The 20,371-nt window shown below is 32.8% G+C and overlaps 1 protein-coding gene across 2 annotated transcripts in view; it reads right to left on the bottom strand.

The window, feature by feature from the left end:
- Positions 1 to 20,371, bottom strand: part of LOC111028193 (serine-rich adhesin for platelets) — a 262,409-nt gene that overhangs the window by 137,857 nt on the left and 104,181 nt on the right. For both annotated transcript variants that reach the window (XM_022306743.1, XM_022306742.1), the window contains exon 3: positions 18,487 to 18,769. In XM_022306743.1, the coding sequence (XP_022162435.1) occupies positions 18,487 to 18,769 (283 nt within the window). The remainder of the gene's footprint in view (positions 1 to 18,486; positions 18,770 to 20,371) is intronic.

The raw sequence follows: 20,371 nt of genomic DNA, 5'->3' as shown, positions 1-20,371 counted from the left end.
CAGGTGATAACAATGGGAAGAGTTTTGAATTTATATTCTTCACAAAGCTTTTTAAAACATATCAATTGTTGAATCTTCACGGATACATCTCCGCCGAAAATAAAATATATATAATATATACATTTTTTTTTTTATACAAATGTACATAATATAATGTATACAACAGTGGTTTCGTACTGTAAATAAAAATGTTATGTCGTAGACTGATTTTGAATCTGAAGAATGATTTTACGAGTTGTACGAAAAATATTCATGGGAATAAGTTCCAGATGTTAATCAAAATATACATTTTTTCAGGAATCTCTGCGGGGTTGTTAGAATGTGTAAAAGGGTAGAGTAATAAATTTTTTTATCTCGCATGTGTATTTTAGTTACTCCGGAATGCACGACGCATGGAAAGTGTATATCCACATTACGATTGCAAATGCGTCTCTAAAACTAAAAACACTCAAAAACTATAATATTACACATGGAAAGTTTACATGTTTATAATCCTTATATGGATACACGACGGATCCCGAAACATAAAAGATGATGGCGAACAAAAAACGTATAAATTCCATTAAATTTCTGAGCTTTCGTTGCTATCCGAAAATAGTTAAATTTAGTTTTAAAATCCTTGTATTCTACTACACACTTTTGAACTCGTGAAATATGCCCGACTGGGAAAAATCACTAATTCACATCGCGCGGATAGTTGGAGTCCATTGTTATTTGACCTTTGATAATCGAATCCAGAAAATAGTCGTGAACGTACTCCTCGATAAACTTCGATAGGGAATAAAATCCACAGGATTATAAATAGGTACCTGTTGACTGGATCACGAATATTGCAAAACTAAAACTAAATTCTGTTTTACAACAAAAAACATATTATTATTATTTGATACTTTCTTTTTAGCTACGCAGTCACCCCAGGCTCGTAAATCGCAGATTAATACTATACAGTACGATATTATGACCGAGCGGGTTTAACAAAGAAAAAATCAACTTTAAATTTCAAACATTGTCAATAACAGTAATGTAACCTACACAAAATAGAGGCTTTTTTAAAGACTTTGTGGTTATACGTTTTTGAATTATATAAGCGATGAAACGGCGGTGGGGCGGAAGAAAAAAAATATTTCTCCAAACGTCTCTTACGCTTTGCAGATTATTGTCGGAAAAAAACACTTTAAAAATACATTATATACAATATATACATATATATGTATATATATATATATGAAAAAACAACAAACAAACAAAATAAAATAAAAGGTTAAGGAAAATATTTTAATCGTACAAGCAGCCAGGATTTTTTTTTATATTTATTTCGCTTCGGGAACTTTTTGGTCCGTAGGACACGAGTTTTTTCCGGGAAAGTCTCAAAGGATCGTATGCGTAGGTTTCGATGAACGTTCGTGACCACTCCAAAACGCACGTGACCTCGTTCACAACTGCATATATTATTATTATAATGTCCAAATACGCCTTGAATTTTGCCAGACCGTATCGTGAGAAACGCCTTTTAGATTAAAAAAAAAATATTCACATACTTACCGTTATAGTAGTACATGTTCCTTTTTATTTTATTTCGGTTTTCAATATTTAATTTTCTTTAAGAAAATGTAATGTCCAGTATAATTTATTGCTTTAGATAATATCTATAATTCTATATGAATTCAGATTAAACAAATGATTCATTATATAAACTGCAGCGTGCAGGGAATCTGTTACCAGAATCGCAATCATGGTTTTATAATTTTTTTTTTTTAAATTGAATGAATTAGTGGTTTTGAGCAGTCACAATATTAAATAGTTACAAGCAGTATACTCCCCTTATTTAACACAATCCATAATTTAAGCTTATAATTATATAGGTAGATAATTTTTTTAACATGTTTTTTTTTTACTTTCACGGTAATCGTTAAAAACAATTTTTTTAGAACTTTTAATCAGGCCGTAATTTTTTAGATGTTGAGTATGAATTCAAAAATAAAACTAAATAATCGTTTTTAATTCTTTGAAATCGTAACAGAGTCAATTTTAAACATCAGAAATAAATGATTATAATACCTATAGAAGCTGATGAACATTGAAAGTTACAGCCATGTTAAAATATCTTCAGAAATTATTCGTGTACGACATGACAGGTATATATATATATATATATTATATGCTTGTTTGTAGACGTCGATAGGAAACTTTGAAATTAATGAAATTCTATATGAACAAACATTCGTTACTAAGAAGTAGTTACCCACTATCACTTTCAAAATACCATGGATGATTTCACATACCGGTGAGCAGTCGAACAATTTTAAACATTTTTTTATAAATAAGTTTTCGTCGAATTTGCAGTTTAATAACTATTTTGTGTAATATATATACCTAATATCAAGGAGTATTTGAACACATTACATATTATTAAATTACACAGTAATTTATAATATCATCGTTTGAAAATAAAAAGTAAGCTATTCGGCTTTAATAGACACGAGAAGACGTTATGTATTTGAGACTCTTCATATAAAGTCCACGAAAAACATGCTTTAATAATATAGTTTACGTTATAGAAAAATCGTTTACATTAAGTGGATTGTCTTGTTTACAGAGAGATAAGTATTAAATATGAAACGAGTAATTTATTTCCCTGAAATCCTTTTATTATATTTTTTTAAGTTTTTCATACTTTTATATTTTAGCACAATATTCAGAAGTTTAAAACTTTTTTAAATTTGTTTTTGAATACAAAATATGTTTTTCTATATTTAAACAACGAGCCTTATTGTGAGTATAATTAAAAAGAATAATAATACTTTTTCACGACATAAAACGTTCTACAAAACTGTTCATTTTGCGAGAAGCTTAAAAAATATTATATACTTGAAAAATAATTGACAAGGCGTGAAATTACGCCGTGCAGTTTCGATTTTGTACAAAATATGTACCTACAGTTAAATATTCTTTATAATACAGCGAATTTATAGTGAGGCTCAAAATAATTATAATAGATGTAGGTACACACAATTATGCAGTTTTTGATATTATTTATATTGGTCAAATCAACAGAATAACAACAATGATTTATTGTTGGTGTAGTTTGGTCACTTTGTGGACAAGTCTTAAAAATATAATATCAAGGCAAAACGCGTTGACTGTATTCATATAACGATATATTACACATTTATACAAAAAATAATAATAGTAGGTACCTATGTGATGTGCTTGTGTTTATAATATCATAATATACTCATTATATTATATTATTATCACGTATTGTATATTTTGTCATATTATAGCAATGGCCGCTGAAGTCGTTCGAAACAGATGTCCTATAATAATATTAAGCTATACCCAACAACAACAAAAACAGCAACAGTAATAATAATAATAATAATAATAATAATAATAATGACAAAATATCATCCTGCAGTTTTTTGCGGTACGCGTTTTAGTTTTTATAGGTAATAACACAGGTAATGTTACATACAAATTACCCGATGGCATCGTTTCTGATATTATAATGACTATTCATACGACGACCATGGTCGTGGCGTGGGTGTAAAAACGAATGCGTGTCGTCGAATTGCCAATATATTTAGTCGGATGCTGTATTTATAAATACAACCCGGGCGTTGTTCGTTGACACTATATAATACAATAGTAAAATAATAATAACGAAATAAATCGTTCTCGGTTTTAGGCGAACGAAATTTCACCGGAAACGATTATAATATATTTTGTTGGTACGCCATAATATAATTATCATAAATTATTATCGTTGTCATAAAATTAATTGTTCCACCGAGATCGTATCTGAGTCTGAGTGTCGAGGCGAGTTCACACTCCGCCACGGTAACGTGAGCTATGATTTCCCCCAAAAAATAATCAGGCTCGCCGATTGGTTGAACCTCGTGGTCAGAATGTTGTGGTCCACAATGGTGACGTATACTCGTAGGTATCATACCTATATTATAGTTTATACCGTATAACAGTTACAGGTACGTTAAACCCGGTACCACTTTATTACCACTTTTGGATCGTCAATACAAATACCTACAATCATTTCATCACAATAAAAATTACCATATTATACATTTCAAAATAATATTTTTTCCTGAAATCGTCACAAAGGTAAAAAAATTTGTCACGAAGACCTTTCCAGATACTGCTGAGGACGGTTCGTCTCCACAGCCGGAGGATAATAAGTCGAAGTAGGTAACCAAGTACTCTATGGTCACAACCGGTTGGACGGTTGGGCGGCCGTTCGACGAGATTACCGCAGTGGCGGGGGCCCAATCGTGACGACCTATCTTTGCATTTGCTTCGTGTTACAAACGTTGTACATTATTATTATTATTATTATTATTTATTATTACTGTTCAGAACGTTGCGGTTCCACGAATCTCGTACGTGCTTCAATTATTCCGAGCGCCGACTCCGTTCCAGTGAGATCATATTATTATTATTATTATTATTATTATTATTATTATTATGACGAGATTGCCTCTGAAGGATAACCACCACCACAGCCGACAACCGTCCCGGGGAGTTAACTCGCGAAGAAAAACAAAATCGAAAAAAAATGAATAAAAACACCACGTTGCAATATTAATGCGGTTTTTTTCGGGCCGAGCGCGCGCGTATGGAGTCCGCGTGGCTGGCGGTTTTCGCGGGTGCGCAGCAGATGTTTACAGACTGTGGTCTACTTTTCGTTTTAAATGTTAATTTCGATAAACCAGTGAAATTTCGCAGAGGTTTGACCATTCTTTTTTTGGGTGGTTTTTATACTCTGATAAATTTTTAAACGTTTTTTTCGCTTCCTAAACGGAGAACCGACTCGATTTTTTATTTCTGTTTATGCAATTTTTATACAGTAATATATTTTTTAATTTGTTCTCTATTCGCATACTACTATGATGGTTAAAACTATAAACAAATTACCATTATACTTTTATTTTATTCTAGTAGGTCACTATATAATAAACCTATTCCTACAATTTAATTTAAATTATTTAAGTACCATATTATGTAAAACAAGCCAATAGCCACGTCATCAAGGCTTTCTTTAAAAAAAAATAAAAATATATATAATAATTATTATTATTATAATATACCTATTACCTAATATTACTATAAATAGCTACATTTATTTTTCTAGATCAAATAACCCATTAATATACGATAGTATATTATAGTTATGTAGGATATGTGTACTTACATTGCATTATAGTCGTATATACAGCTACCGTAGTAAAAATACATATATTTTACCATTGTTACACAATATTGTTTGGACTTTTGGTACATTATTGTGTACTTAATGTGATTTAAGAATGTTTGAATCGAATTTTGCTGATGTGACTTTTATTAGGTCATTGCAAGTTAATTTAAAACTCACACGGGAGGAAGAGTAAATATATTGTAAATAAATACGCTGAGTATCGAAAACTAAAAACTGAAAGGTCATCAGGAGTATATAATAAGTGAATCAAAATATTTATATGTATTTTTTTGTGTATCACCATCGTAATTTCACCAGACTTGCGGATTCTCAAGTTATAATGGTAGCGTTGCTCTATTGTACTTATATAACCAAAGCTCAATAAATTTGACCAGTCGAAAAATGAATTAAAAAAATTGCCAATGGCTTAGATTTGTAAGGAAAAATCTATATTTTTATAAATTTATGTTGAATTCATAGTATTTGAGTAAAAACTAATCCGTGATTGTTATAAAATATCATTGTAATGCTGCAGCATTAATAAGAACAATACAACACAAATTCCAAGTTATGTTTTATTACAATCTACACAATAAAAAATAAGCCATGCTCAAACTATAACTTGATCGGTGCTACACTTAATCAAAGTATAATAATCCTAATATAATAATATAATGTAAAGTATGATACATTATGTGCCGGCCGTTATCTGAAGACAAAATGTCCGTTTGGTTATATAAGGGCTCTTATTTTGCAGTTTTAAGATTCCTGCCGAATCAAACGCACTACATAGTTACTGCACATTGGTTGGTCACAATAAAATTTGACACTTGACAAAGTTGTAGTAAATCTAGTTTAGTTAATACAGCCTATAGGTAAGGTAAAGTATACAGACGATCTATATTTTATGAATTTAAAAATCTTATTATAAAAGTAAACATGAAGCGTATAAAGCTATATACTGTATAACACATAATTTACAATTATACATATCATTTTTAATTTAATTTTTTAATTTGCAACTAAATTATTTTACCAAGGGTCTCCTTGGTTTTCCTAAACCTATATTATGCAAATATATCAAATTCAAAAGACGTTAAAATTCTAAAGATATTTAAAAATAATGTTTGGGTAAATCATTTTCTCAAAAATATATATCATCACATATTAGAAGTATCTGATTTAAGTTCCCCGAATAACCGCACAACACGCGGTCCCTGCATTTATGAAGGGGTATATCAATAGTTATTTATAACAAATATTTAAATTTATTAAACGATGTGTGTTCATAGGACGTACACAAACTACCCATCAGCTAGCTAGGTATATATATTATTATAAATATACATTATAGAATGCATATAATATATCATAAGCTAATTATAATATATATGCGAAATATGATTCAGGATCATTAGGTATGCATAATGTCTCCAAAATGAAAAAATAAGATTCAAATATAGCGTAAGACATGCCTGCAAGCAATAAACTATACTTAACTATAGGACACACACACACACACACACACATTTATTACGCTAAAGCTGTCAAGGTATTCTTAAGGTTAGTCTGATTAAAAAAAACGAACACAACTTTTGAATTCGACGCGATTCTGAAAGTTTTAGAATTTCCATTTTTTTTTCATTTTGGGAACGATTCCTGTCAGTCCCGACAGCCTTAATCAGACACTTTCCATCCAGAAGTTTATTTTTTTAAAAGAAAACTTTCGGAATAGTTTTAATAAATTGTCAAATTTTTGACAATCACGCTCGGAAACCACTGAATTCATTTCAATATAATTACTATACACCATAAAAGCTCAATAAAAAAAATGAATATAGTTTCACGCAATTTAATAAATATTTATAAGGGATATGCTTAAAGTTACAGCTATCTTTAAATTATTATGCTCGTCAATATTTACAAATTTAAACTAAATGGTTTAAAATAATATGATTGTTAATATTAAAATCTAACTATATATATGAGTAATAAAAGCAATAGCAAATTTCTAAATAAATATTTATTTGTATACTTTGTATATTCATAGTTATTATGTTTACTTTTATAAATTTACTTTTGTACTAAAATAGTATATGATGCTACAATATATTATTATACTGAGCACAAGTAAATATGAAATACATTTTACTATTATACCATAATTTATTATTCTCTCCGAATACCTTCTTAATAATAATAAAAAAAAAAAATACAAATAGTATGTTTTGATACATATGTCAAGTAAAACTTTTCAATTTTACTAGGCTGACAGACGTTCTTGAAAATTGTCAAGACGTATAATTTGTTTTGTAAAAATAAAAACCACTCTTGTAATCTCGAAAACACTTAAATATTTCATATTAAAAACGAACGACGCGGCTTGACTCTTTCATATTTCTATTTATGGTTTGCTTGAAACGAGTAGGCACCTATATAAGAAACGTCGGTGTTTCTTAAGAATATTATACCCGACAAAACAACTTGTTGGTACCAATCCAAGCAAAATACTCTCATAAACCGATATCAGCACGGAACAAATTACAGAGAAAATGCAATTCCTTAAAGTCGGTTTTAGGATTTAGGAGCAATTATAACTCGAAATAAACGTTTGTAAAGATCGTTTTAAGCTTTTTCCTTATCCTGCTTTATCTTTGTAAACCAACTACTACGCGTAAGTACCTATACCTGCTATATTTGTTCCGAGAATTCATTACTCTTTTTTTCTTTCATTTTCCCCGTCTGTGTACGCACTCTGATTGGCTTGTGTTTCAAAAACTTCACATGGTGTTTCTTTGTGTCAATCGCGAGTCACTGCAGAGGGTAGAAAAAATATCAGAAACCCGAATGACGGGATCCGAAATTACACGGTTCAGATGGTTGAAAGAAAGACAGGCAGAGACGTATACAGACAGAAAATGAAAATACACACATATACACTATTTGCACACGTTCGCCGGCAATACACACACACACATATATATATATATATACTATACAGTTGTGGCAATAATGTATCGAAATATCACCGCCAATACTTTCAAAAGCAAATTGCATCGTTTTTTTTTTTTTTTACTGTATTGTGATTTTACAAACAAGAGTTAAGAAACGAATTTCAACGATGAGCAATAACTTTGAAAAACTTAAATCGTATCACGATACCCTCCGCACTGTAACTGTCGAGGGGGGAGGGTGGATCATTTTTGTCTATAAACTGGGTGAGTATAAGAAGGGTGGGCGTGCGGTGGGTGAGCATATAACAGCGTTCATGCGCGAGGATGGGGAAGTGGGTAGTACGCTCAAAAATTGTTTACAACGGCGAGCGAGATAGTAAATGAAAAATGTTTTCGGGAAAACTCGTCGAGTTTATTATAGTGCAGCAGAAGAACGACGAATTAAAGGCGCCGCGTCGACTTTTACGAGTCTAGGCGAGTGGCCGTAGACGATATAATATACAGCCAGGGTAATAATAATATTATTATTATAACAACCGATGCGATAACCGATCCCGAACGAAGTAACACATACGTTTATAAATCAAGATGATATTTGTTTCCGTTCTAAGCATAGCATATTATACATACAATTTTTACGCATTACCTACATACAATTATTGTTTGTTTCGTGAAAAATTTCAAGAATATAATACTTTGCATATTATTATTATTATTATCGTTATACTACTATACTTTCTGAAAATGTATTCGACAACTTTTTTTTGTAAGATGGTGGAGAAGTGTCCTCTGCTGTCCCCGAGGATTTTTATCAGCATAGGATGTTCGCAAAAACGGTCAACGCGTACAATGCTAGTAGCTTTTATTGAAAATCGTTAAATTATGAAAAATGACTAGCTGGTAGTTTGATGCCTTAAAATATAATTAAATAGCGACAAAAATGTCAAGGGTAATAGGTAATAATATTATCTCAACAATAAACGAACCCGAACGTAATACATGCGTTAATAAATTAAGACGATATTCGTTTCCGATCTACATATTATAACATACATATTGTTTTTATTACATATCACACGATATTGTTTGTTCCGTGAAAAATATCGAGAATATAATACTTTGCATATTATTATTATTATTATCATCATACTACTACGGTGGTTGTCTGGAAATATATACTCGACACTCTTTTGAAAGTGGTGAAAAAGTATCCTCAGTTCTCGAGCATTTTTATCTGGGGATATTCATAAAAACGGTCATAGCCCATTTTATCGACAATCGTACGGTTATGAAAAATTACCAAGTAGTATGAACGCTTAAATAGTTGAATAGTAACAAAATCGTCTATTGGTATTATAATATCCAAATAACTACTAGGCAGTAGATACATATAGCTTTTTCGTTACAAATGTTACATACATCATAATATTATATATTATTTTAGGATTTGGGAAAAAAGTTTAAATTGATTGTATGATAAACGTGCGACTCGCGCGGTAAGCTCTTCAATTTTAAATAATCGTTATGTATATCGAGTGTTCGATGTAAAACTGTAAAAGTCCCCATGCAGTCTAATGATAATAATATAATATGATACAGAATAAATATTAAATTCACCGAAGTAATGAACCTAAGTAGAGCGAAATTATTATGAAAAAAAAAATTATTTTTTTTTAAGGTGAATCATCTAGATTGGTTGTTAAGGTTCGTGTGGATTAATACAGACGTACCGAATGTTATTTTTGGACAGCTAAGCCAACCCCATGCAATAACAATAATGTTGTATACCGTTTATATTACGTTATTCAAATTACTAAAAAAAATGACGTCGACGTTATCTGACAATGTTGTGTGTACATTTTTTTATGATCATACGTAACTTGTATGCAGATCGTATTTAATATGTCAAAAGTTAATAAAAAAAACTCACGGGAAAGTTTAAAATTGTTGTTTAATTAAATAAATATGGTTTAATCAGTTTAATATAGTAAAGTAAATAATGAATTAAACTTTTGTGTTATTTTAAATGAAAATTGTAAAATGCTAGAAAAACCCGTTTGACTGTATAATAATACAATATACTGTGTAGGTACCTTGTGTTTTATAAAAAAAATTATTCCGTTTTTTAAACTAAAAAGTGACGTCTTGTTAATTATAAACTTTAATAATAATGACTATCAAAAAAAAAAAAACATTTTAAAAACTTAAACATCTTTTTTTAAACCATCGGTTAATGACTGAAACAAAATTATATCTCTAATGTCTTTGTAGTTGAGTAAACTATATTCCTTACAGAAGAAAGGTTTGTTTTTTCTTTACTAGGTTTATTATAAAATATTTTATGTGTAAGGATATAATAGCTGCAAATAACATGTAATAAATAAATATTATGAAACTAGAACTTTGAGACGAAAAAAGAGGCATAAAAAAAAAAACTTTACCAATTAACTTTTTTGTTTGAAAAACTAATGGAGTGTATGTTCATCAGTATCGAGAGAAAGTTGGAAAGTTAATTTTTATCGAAACGAAATCCGATGTTGCGTTAATGACGTAAATACATGGATTATAAACAATTATTAAATCAACGTAGGTATTTTTCAAACGTATCGTTCAACAAGTACAAATAGTTAGATAATAAAATATTAAATACAAGCTTAAATCGTTATAATATGATGTTCATAATATTCAAACGATTAATTGTAAGTGAAATAAATTATTTATATACCTTCATTATAGTATATTATAATGTGTTTGGTCATGAACCTGCCCACTATATTTTATAATTATATATTGTGTGTAATTTGTAGGCAGTGTAATGTTTTTATCATATGATAATATTGCACGAGTAATTCCAAAGCGATTCAATATTGTTGTTACAAGTTTCCATAGAAAATAATTTGATAGTAAAATATTAAAGGCACAATCTTTTAAATCTTCAATATATAATATTCATAATATGCAAATGATTAATAGTCAGTAAAATAATTTACCTACATTATATAATATCATATTGGTATATATATATTATTACAACAAGTCTTGTTATAATACAAGTAAAAGGGTCTTCACAGGGTGTTTGATAATATCATTTTAGGTAGGTTTGTAATTCGTTGGCAGTATACTTAATAATATTACATTAATATCATACCTATGCGAAAATGTTGCTCGAATGATTAAAAAACAATTCGATATTATTGTTGTTATACGTTTTCCACAGCTGACTTAGCGACGGCACTGGTCCGGTGACCTAATGGTTAAATTTGTATTACGATTTTATTTCGTTCATCGACCAGGTAGAACCGCACAACGAAAGAGTGGTCGACCGCAAATGAATTTTATACGTTATTGGGTATCAATATTAATGGAGAATAATTCATTGTAAACAAAAATCGATAAAAAAAAAACTATACAATTTTATGTTCGTGTTACGACTAAGTTAGTGAGAGGTAAACATAATTATGTTCCTGTTCTATCTTATCATCTGATAGTTGAATGAATATTGTATGGTATTGTAATAGTAATAAATACAATTGAAATTGTGTGTAAAATGTTTTTTTCCGATAAAAGTTTATGTGCGACCATCGGAGTAAACTATGTATTTGATGTATTTGGCAAAATGAATAGGTACTTTGAGTTGGATATGCCTGGCGTATAGTTATGAAATTTCCGTCACACGCGTTTGTCAGTTTCGATATTACTTTGCAGAGAGAGGAGAAAACGCCCTCCGATGACGTGATCGCGACAGTTATAGTTTTGCATAACCTAACAAATAAAGGGGACTCGGCGAGTTGGTCGATTCGGCAGTTTTTTTCATATGCCATGTGTGTGGGGGCGTATTTGATTATTACACGTTATCACACGTCTCCGAGAGTGCGGATATTATTATTATTATTATTATTATTATTATTATATCATAATTATGTGGGTGAACCACCATATAATTATAATACGACCACCCGGGGCCATGCGAGAGTTCACGTCACTTCGGCCGCACATGATGATCGTCGGACATTCAAGCGACATGTCGCGTTTCGCTCGCATCTGCAGCCCAATATATTATTATACAATAATTATTATACGCTATAAATACGTATTAATATTGCACAGTGACGATGGTGTGTAAAAGCTCAAAAGCAAATAGTATATGATGATTTACGCGCGTGCGAAAGGCCGCAGCAGCAGAACTGTGCCACCCCTTTCACCCCGGAGTAGAACACCACCGCCCACACAGCACAGACCGCCGCGAATACTAACGCAGATTTTTCGCCGGTCGTGTGACGGTCGGAAGTCACGATCCGGTGGATTAGGGATGAAACTTGGGTAAACTACATGTGTGTGTGTGTGTGTGTGTGTGTGTGTGTAGTATATATAACCATCCGGTGGTCTCGCGGGGAAATTACTCTGCGCCCGCGGCGGTGGCAAGGGTGGTTTTCTCGGCGGGATTCGTAATGCAACACTACTGCTGCTGCTGCTGCTGCTGCTCACTCGTTCGTTGTTCATTGTGTGCTAGTCGTCATATAATAATAATAATAATAATAATTATTATTATTATAATACTATTTCGTACAGAAAATGATATAATGTACCACGTGGCTGTGGCGGCGGCTGCATGACGCGGTGACGTGGACCACCGCCGCCGCCACAGCGAGTGAAGCGCACGCACGCACTAACGGACCGCGGAGCTCTAATGCGAAACGGAACGGTTTGCATCGGTGAACTATAATAATATATTCAGCTGCATTACATGTGATAACACGATACGACCACCGCTCGCTGCCGACAACGACAACAGGCGGGGGACAAGAGATCACGAACCGAAATGATTGGAGAGTGAATTTTCCGACAAGTGATTTTTCTCGCACATAAAAATAATAATTATTAAGTATGTGAATATACATAATTAGTTTCGTGGAGACGATAATGTGAAACCTCCCCTAACGAACACCTCCAAATAGTCGAATTTTTTTACGAACAAACTTTCTAAAACCTGTGCCCTCTGAATAGCGGACACCCAGAATACCGGAAACAAATTCAGTGACCGGGACTCGGGAGTGTCTGATACTTAGAGGTTTCACTGCAGTACCAGCGACTGTACTATGAACAATGATCACACAATACTACGACGGCAAATCCTCCAGATAAACCTACATGCGCATTACAATACATACAATAATTAACATTGAGCTTTGCATAGTCAACCGTGCATAAGCAGCCTATACCGTAAACCCATCTATATTATAATTGCTGATACATCATTGTAATTGTTTGGATAATTTACTGTTACGATAAAGATATGACATTGAGACATAAAATTATAGTTCAACCAGGGGTCGTACATTGTTTATTATGTATAGGTACGACTTGATTTTTTTTTCAACCAATAAAAAACACTAATAACGATTAGTCTCGTCAAGTACCTACTCAAGTACAAGTATTCAAGTAAGTACTTTAGATACTTTCTTATAGTATCTGTAATTAAAATCAGATACTTATTCATTTTAGTTTATATTATATTATCTGTTTAAATGCTGATCTCTGTTATAAATAAAAATAAAAACTAAGAGTGCATAGTATATATTTTTAATGTTAATTATGCTCAACTGAAATTTCAAAATACTTCGACAAAGAAAACAGATGCGTATTTTAAAGTTCACCAATTATGATGGGAGTAAAATGCTCTATAAAATTAAGGTACAACATGAAAATAATATTTTATGAAATATTTGAAAGTATTTGAAAGAACATAATATTATCTATAAATACAAGTTTTAAAGTACTTGTGTTTGTACCTACTCGAGTTCTTTTTTTTATTTAGTATTAAAATATATATTTTAAATACTTCTCAAAGTAATATCTGTATCTGTATTTAAATGATTTTAAAAAGTATCTCTTACAAGAATATAATAACGATGTTAAATCATACTATTTATAAATTTATACTTAAAATATATGTGTGTAGTGTGTACAACGTATTAATGTCTGTATTTATAATAATAATAATATTATTATTATTATTATTATGATATTTCGTTATCGCCACAAAGTTTTGCAAGTATATCTATCTATCTATATATATGTATATTATAATACATCGTTGATGTTCGTGTATAACCAATAGTTGAATAACATTGTCGGCGTAGACTCCAAGCATTTATTAGTATAACTTTTCATCAACTACCACCGGGAGCTATCGCTGCAAGTTTCCTCCGAAATAAGTTTGCCGTTTAATATTACCCAGGTTAACCGAGTAAACAGTCGACTTGCATGTATTTCGTCTTGGCGGTCACCTTGTTCAAAGTATACCTACCTATATAATACACTGTGCACATGTATTAAAGTGTACATAATATGCAAAAGGATTCCGAGACGAGTATAATTCTGTATACTGTGCGTAAAATTACATTCATAATAGTTTCGGTCACCACAAAATATGTGCTAATTAACCTAATTTAAAATGAACTGTACTGTATTTTTTGGTCATGTTCGATTTAATACATTATACATTGGTGGATAGAACTATGGGTATAGAAAATGTATTAATTTATCCTGATTTAATAGAACATTATGTGTACGAAGACCAAATTAATAACATAAAACATGTTACAATGTTTTAATTAACATGGAATATTCCGATGCATTTCAAAATAAAATCTAAAAAGTTAATTTTCTGCAATATTAAAAAAATATTTTGATCTTGTTTTTTTTTGTTTTTAAACCATTCGCCCATTCGCCTGGAAAAAGACGATTTTCCAAACGCCACGACGGGGGTTGACGGTCGAATATGTAACCCATTTGTTGGCCACCAGCAGGGAACTTGACATTTTGACCGAAATGTCTTTTTGGATACAGATGGACCTCCCCGTGGCCTTTGCGCTCTAATGAATTACTATCGGAGTGTACGAAAACTTCATAGGGCATAGTGTTTGAAAAGGTCAAGTGCTCCTAAGCACTAGACTAATGTATATAAAGCAATGGGGATTTTTATCTCTTTGGCGTCCGTAATTTTTTATGACAGTTTTAAACATCAAAGCAACTCAAATGATAAATAGTAGAACTAAAAGTAATTACTTATGATTTAGTTTAATAATTATAGTAATAATAATTCACAATACTTTTTTAATATCAAAAATAGGGTATTGAGTGATTTTAATTTTAAATAATATATTTAACCACAACAAAACAAAACTTAAAACACTAATTACATCATATGCAAGTATAATTAAAATATTAAGGTATTGCTCTAATAGCGAGGGATATTTTGTTTTTGTTTCGCTTATCCCGTGAACAAGGCAATTTTGAAGCAGATGTTTGTTGTGACTTATTTCCCTGGTATGGGCTTGGATAAGGGTGAATACTATAATTTAGAATCAGTTGGAAATTAGCTTAACACTCGTAAAGGGACATATAAGACATATTAAAACAAAATATTATAATATTATGTGGGTACTCTTGAATTTGGATCACATCCACTGAACAGACTTTGTATCATTTGGTTGTTCGCCAAGAAACCTGAGGACTCCCTAAAAATTAACTCGATTCCATGTGTACACTACGCGCATATAGACCTCTAAACAATTTTAGTCGCGTCCTCTTTTTCATCGTTTTTCTTTCATTTTTTATTTTTTTATTTGATTAACGGGCCGAAGCGAGAATTTAAATCATACCGAGCACGTAAGGAGCCAAACATTTCTTTTCCATTTCCGTCCCGAACCGTCTCCAACCCCAAAGAAAAAAGGATCGCTGTCTCAAGGGACCCGTAGCTAAATATGTAAAAACAACTGTCCCAGAATCAACTCGCTTTCTCCGCGAACGTTTTAAAGTAAAATAAAGAACAACTTAAGAAAAAATAAAATACTTATAGATAGTTAAAGGTGTTTGTTTTCTTTTTCTAATCAAATAATATGATGATATTTGTATTGATGATAAAATGAATCAACTCGCGAAAATGAAGTGTCAAAAAAGTATCAAAACAAAACAAAGAGACTTACTAACTTGAAAATGTGATTGTATGGGCGAGAAAAAGGGAATTATTATTCTAATATATTTGATTTAAATAATAATTAAAATGCAAAACAGCGATGAAAAGACAAAAAAATCATTTTAAATTACTTTTTTGTCATCTTAGTCTGTCCCTTGAAATAATGATAAACGGATTTTCAAGGTTTTGGATTTAAAACAATTTGACAAATTATGCTCAAAGATAAAAGTTAGACGAGGACAATGTACAAAGACAAATTTTATTATTACCATTATTATTATCATTATTTAGCTTGGTTATTATAATTTTTTTTTAGAATGATAAAAGTTGTCACTACTCACAAAACATGGCATGACGAACTTCAATGTAATTTTAGATTTAAAAATATAACTCTTCAGTCTTCACTATAGTGACATTAATTATTGTCTGGCTTTTCGCGCATTTTTTTAAACTAAAATTAAACATTGTTAACGTTTTTTCTTTTCGAACAAAAGTTGTAAGAAGGTTAATATGTGTACAAAACACATTTAAAAATGACCGGTATGACAAAATTAGAAACTAAAAAAAAAATTATTGAAAACCAACTCCAGAAATTTAAATAAAATAAAATAAAAATAATTTGCATACGAGCAAACATTATATTCATACATTGTTTATTTATTAAGCTTTTTACCTTGTATTTTTTTTTAAATATTTTATTTCTATGTTTATTTTACCAAAAATGTTTAATCATTTTTAATATTCGTAAAAAATGAATTTAAAAGCTTTTTGTTCACGAAAAAAATATTAATATAAATTGTTAAATGAAAATATTATAATCCATAATTTAGATAAACAAGCTGGTTTTAATGCATTTTTGAAAGAAATATTTAAAACCCTTTAGTTATTCAAAAACAAACAGAATGTTATTAATATTAGATCTTACAAATAATGATATCATTAATACATAACATGCGCACTTAAAGTTTTTAAGTTCAACTTTTGGTCAATAAAACCATGTTGATGTGTACTTTTTATTATAAGAATTATTTATAATGTATAGTAATGTACAATTATGTATATAACGTAGTAACGAATTACTTTTTTTCGTTAGGACTTCAGTGGTGGCAGCCGTGTAGAATATGGTCGCGATTCAGAATTCATTGTTACCATAAGTCATAAGTGTGACGTCAGAACGATATTTTTGGTGAGAAATATGTGTGTGTGTGTGTGTGTGTGTTAGTTACGACGAGTTTGGACGTTGGCGTAGGAGAGACAGCGGGGTAGTACGTCGGTGGCGCACGTAAACCTTTGTGAGCGGTGGCAAGTAAAGAATCGCGCACAGGGCCACTTTAGCGAGTACAACTTTTCGGATGCCATGCATGTGGCGAAGTACGGAAAGGCAAAGGGTGTATGTACGGCGATAGGAGGGTGTCGGCGATAAAATAAATTACAGGCGTCCATAAACAAAAGGCGTTCTCCCCGTCATTGTTAAGGGCCTCTTATTTGTCATTTTATGGGTATTGCACGTCATAAAAGTAAAAAAAAAAAAAAAATACCAGGACGGAAAAAGAGACCTTTGTGCGGGGAGTGTAAGGGAGACGAAAAAAATATATACAAAACGTACCTCCTCGTGATAACATAAGGTGGCGGTGGCCCGGTTGGTTGGTAGTGACGTTGAGGTGGCGGAAGGGTTGCTGCAGCAAAAGGGGTGGTTGGAAGAATTTTACCGTTGCCAAAACCGCGAACGCGATGTATATATATTTATATTTCACCCACCTAGTGTATTGGTGCGGGGTAAACCGACGGATTCCATCCGTGCCAGAGGACAAAATGTTTTTTAACCACACACACATACAGATCGATTAACGACGCGTACCCAACACGCAAAACTCGGAGACGGTGCCAAACGCTTTTTACACGAACGGACCCGACGACCGCGACAAGCCAAAGTTTGAAAAAAAAAATAGCCGAAATACCAAAAAATGGAAACCACGCAGTAGGTAGGTAGACACTTTTGAAATATATCATTTAAAATTTAGGACCTTTGCGGTCCGATATTGCACCACAATCCAACAATTACCACGGCGGTTGACCGAGGCAAAAAAACACTGCATTATCACGGCCCTGTGATAAGCTGATTTTTACTGAAGGTCATCCCTAATTAGTAATTTCCTTAAAAATAAATCCGCAGAAATAGGCGGACGTAGTTAATGCCTACGAGGTATTATACTGGGCCATACAACTTGAGCGGCATTGATTACGATGGTATTTTACGGCGTTTCGTCTTATCCATATAACAACACTAATATAGCATACCTATACTACTATACTATTATAAATAATGTCTAAAACAACGGACTTACCGGAAGAGTGGAGTGGCGTGGTGGCCAGAAGCAGGTCGATGGTGCCGTCGGTGAGCACCTCCGCCGAGTCCTGGTAGCTGATGGACAGCGTGGCCGTGTCCGTTTGTCGGGACATCTTGGACAGCATGGACGCGGGCAGCTCGATGGTCTCGTCCGTCTCGCGGAGCTGTAGGGTGACAGTCTGTCCGTCCGGACCAGCGGTGCTGTACATGAACACCGCCGTCTGCTGGGGCATGGCCGACGCATAGCTGCTCTTCAACGGCACCCGGATCCCAGGCAACCCCTATTTTCCGGAAATACAAAGATGTCGGTCAGAGGGTATTTTGAGAGCCGACAACGGCGTTTTAGGGGTCACGCGATTCGTGGGAATTAATATATTTCCATCGCTCCGAGTCACCACTTCACGGTATGTATATTATGGTTATAATACCGAAGAGCGCAAGATATGAGAACATATAAATTAGAACATACCCGCGAGTGCCCGCTCGGATAATGCGTACCCGGGCACCCATCCGTGCACATATTCGATGCCGGGTCAGTAAATACAGTGATGCCCACGTGACCACTAGCTCAATGCGCTGCGCTCGGACAAAAAAAAAACGAAAATATCTCTAGACATACTATATGGAACATCACCACGAGTTAGGTCACACAGGGTATAACCGTCGTCTACTCTTCTAATTTTCTCTTATAAGTCATAATAGCACCCGTTTATTTAGACACAATGTTATTTTAATTGCACACATACTAGATTGACTAATCTAATATAATTGTATTGATTATCGTTGTAGTATGGTCTCATAATACCATATATAGACTATTTTCGGAAATAGCTTTATGGCATAGAGAAATAATACCTTATGTTCGGTTATATGGAAAAAAAATATTAAGAATCGTAATGATTTCATCAAAATATATACATTGACCCGGTCGGGATTTTCTAAAATAAAACGAGTGTCAAAACACCACGAATCGTAATTTGTCAAAACGTCATCCATCAGCTAATATAATACGTGTGTGTCGGGACGGTCTATTTTTTTTCGAAATGTCAACTGTTCCGCATTAATAGTGTTGGAAACCGGACAACATGAAAAAATCACAATTACGCACCTTCAAAATACTTATATTATTTTTTTTTACAGACGAGTACAGTGCGTAATGATAACGGCATATATATGGAATACATTTCGGTTGCTCGACTGGCCCAAAAAAAGACCGAGTAGAACACCGCACCGGGCCACACGAAAAACATAACACAGGAGAAAAACATTTTATACACATTTTTCTGAACGATCAAACACGTACACCTAAATATTATACGATCTCTAACTTTTGGTCGCGAGTGTTACGACACTGCATACGAATTGTGTTCGTCCGGTATCGAGAGAGTTTAAAGATAGTCGGTACACATAATATTGTATTAGTGAGAGATAATATTATAATACCGTCTCGGAAAGCATTTATTTTATGACGTGTCGTTATACTGCTGTAGTGCGCACTCGAGTTCCAAATGCCGTAATACACAGACAGGGCAACGTTATGATTGCTTTTGTTACTAATAAAACTATTATTGCGCTCGCGGTATGATAATATCTAATAATATTATTAGAAGTGTCGCGCGCGCGCAATTATTGGAGTCGCCCTGATTGTGTTGCGCGCGGGTTGCATATTATAACGTTATGCGGGTAAGTTTCGTTTGGCCTCCGAGACCGACTCGATCGGTGAATTAAAGCCGAAACAATCGGTTCCCCGTCAACCGGAGCCGCGGCGCTCACTGCGCTCGTCATCGGCGCGCGCGCCCGGATAATCGAATTCGGCGTGCCAACTCCACGCGCGCCGCCGCCACCACGGCGGTAGATAAGAAGCTCAACGGTTACGTGCTTAA

The sequence above is a fragment of the Myzus persicae genome, unplaced genomic scaffold, assembly GCF_001856785.1.
Source record: "Myzus persicae strain clone G006 unplaced genomic scaffold, MPER_G0061.0, whole genome shotgun sequence".
Lineage (NCBI taxonomy): Eukaryota > Metazoa > Arthropoda > Insecta > Hemiptera > Aphididae > Myzus > Myzus persicae.
The sequence above is the reverse complement of the archived record's forward strand: the minus strand, read 5'-3'. Positions and strand labels throughout refer to the sequence as shown.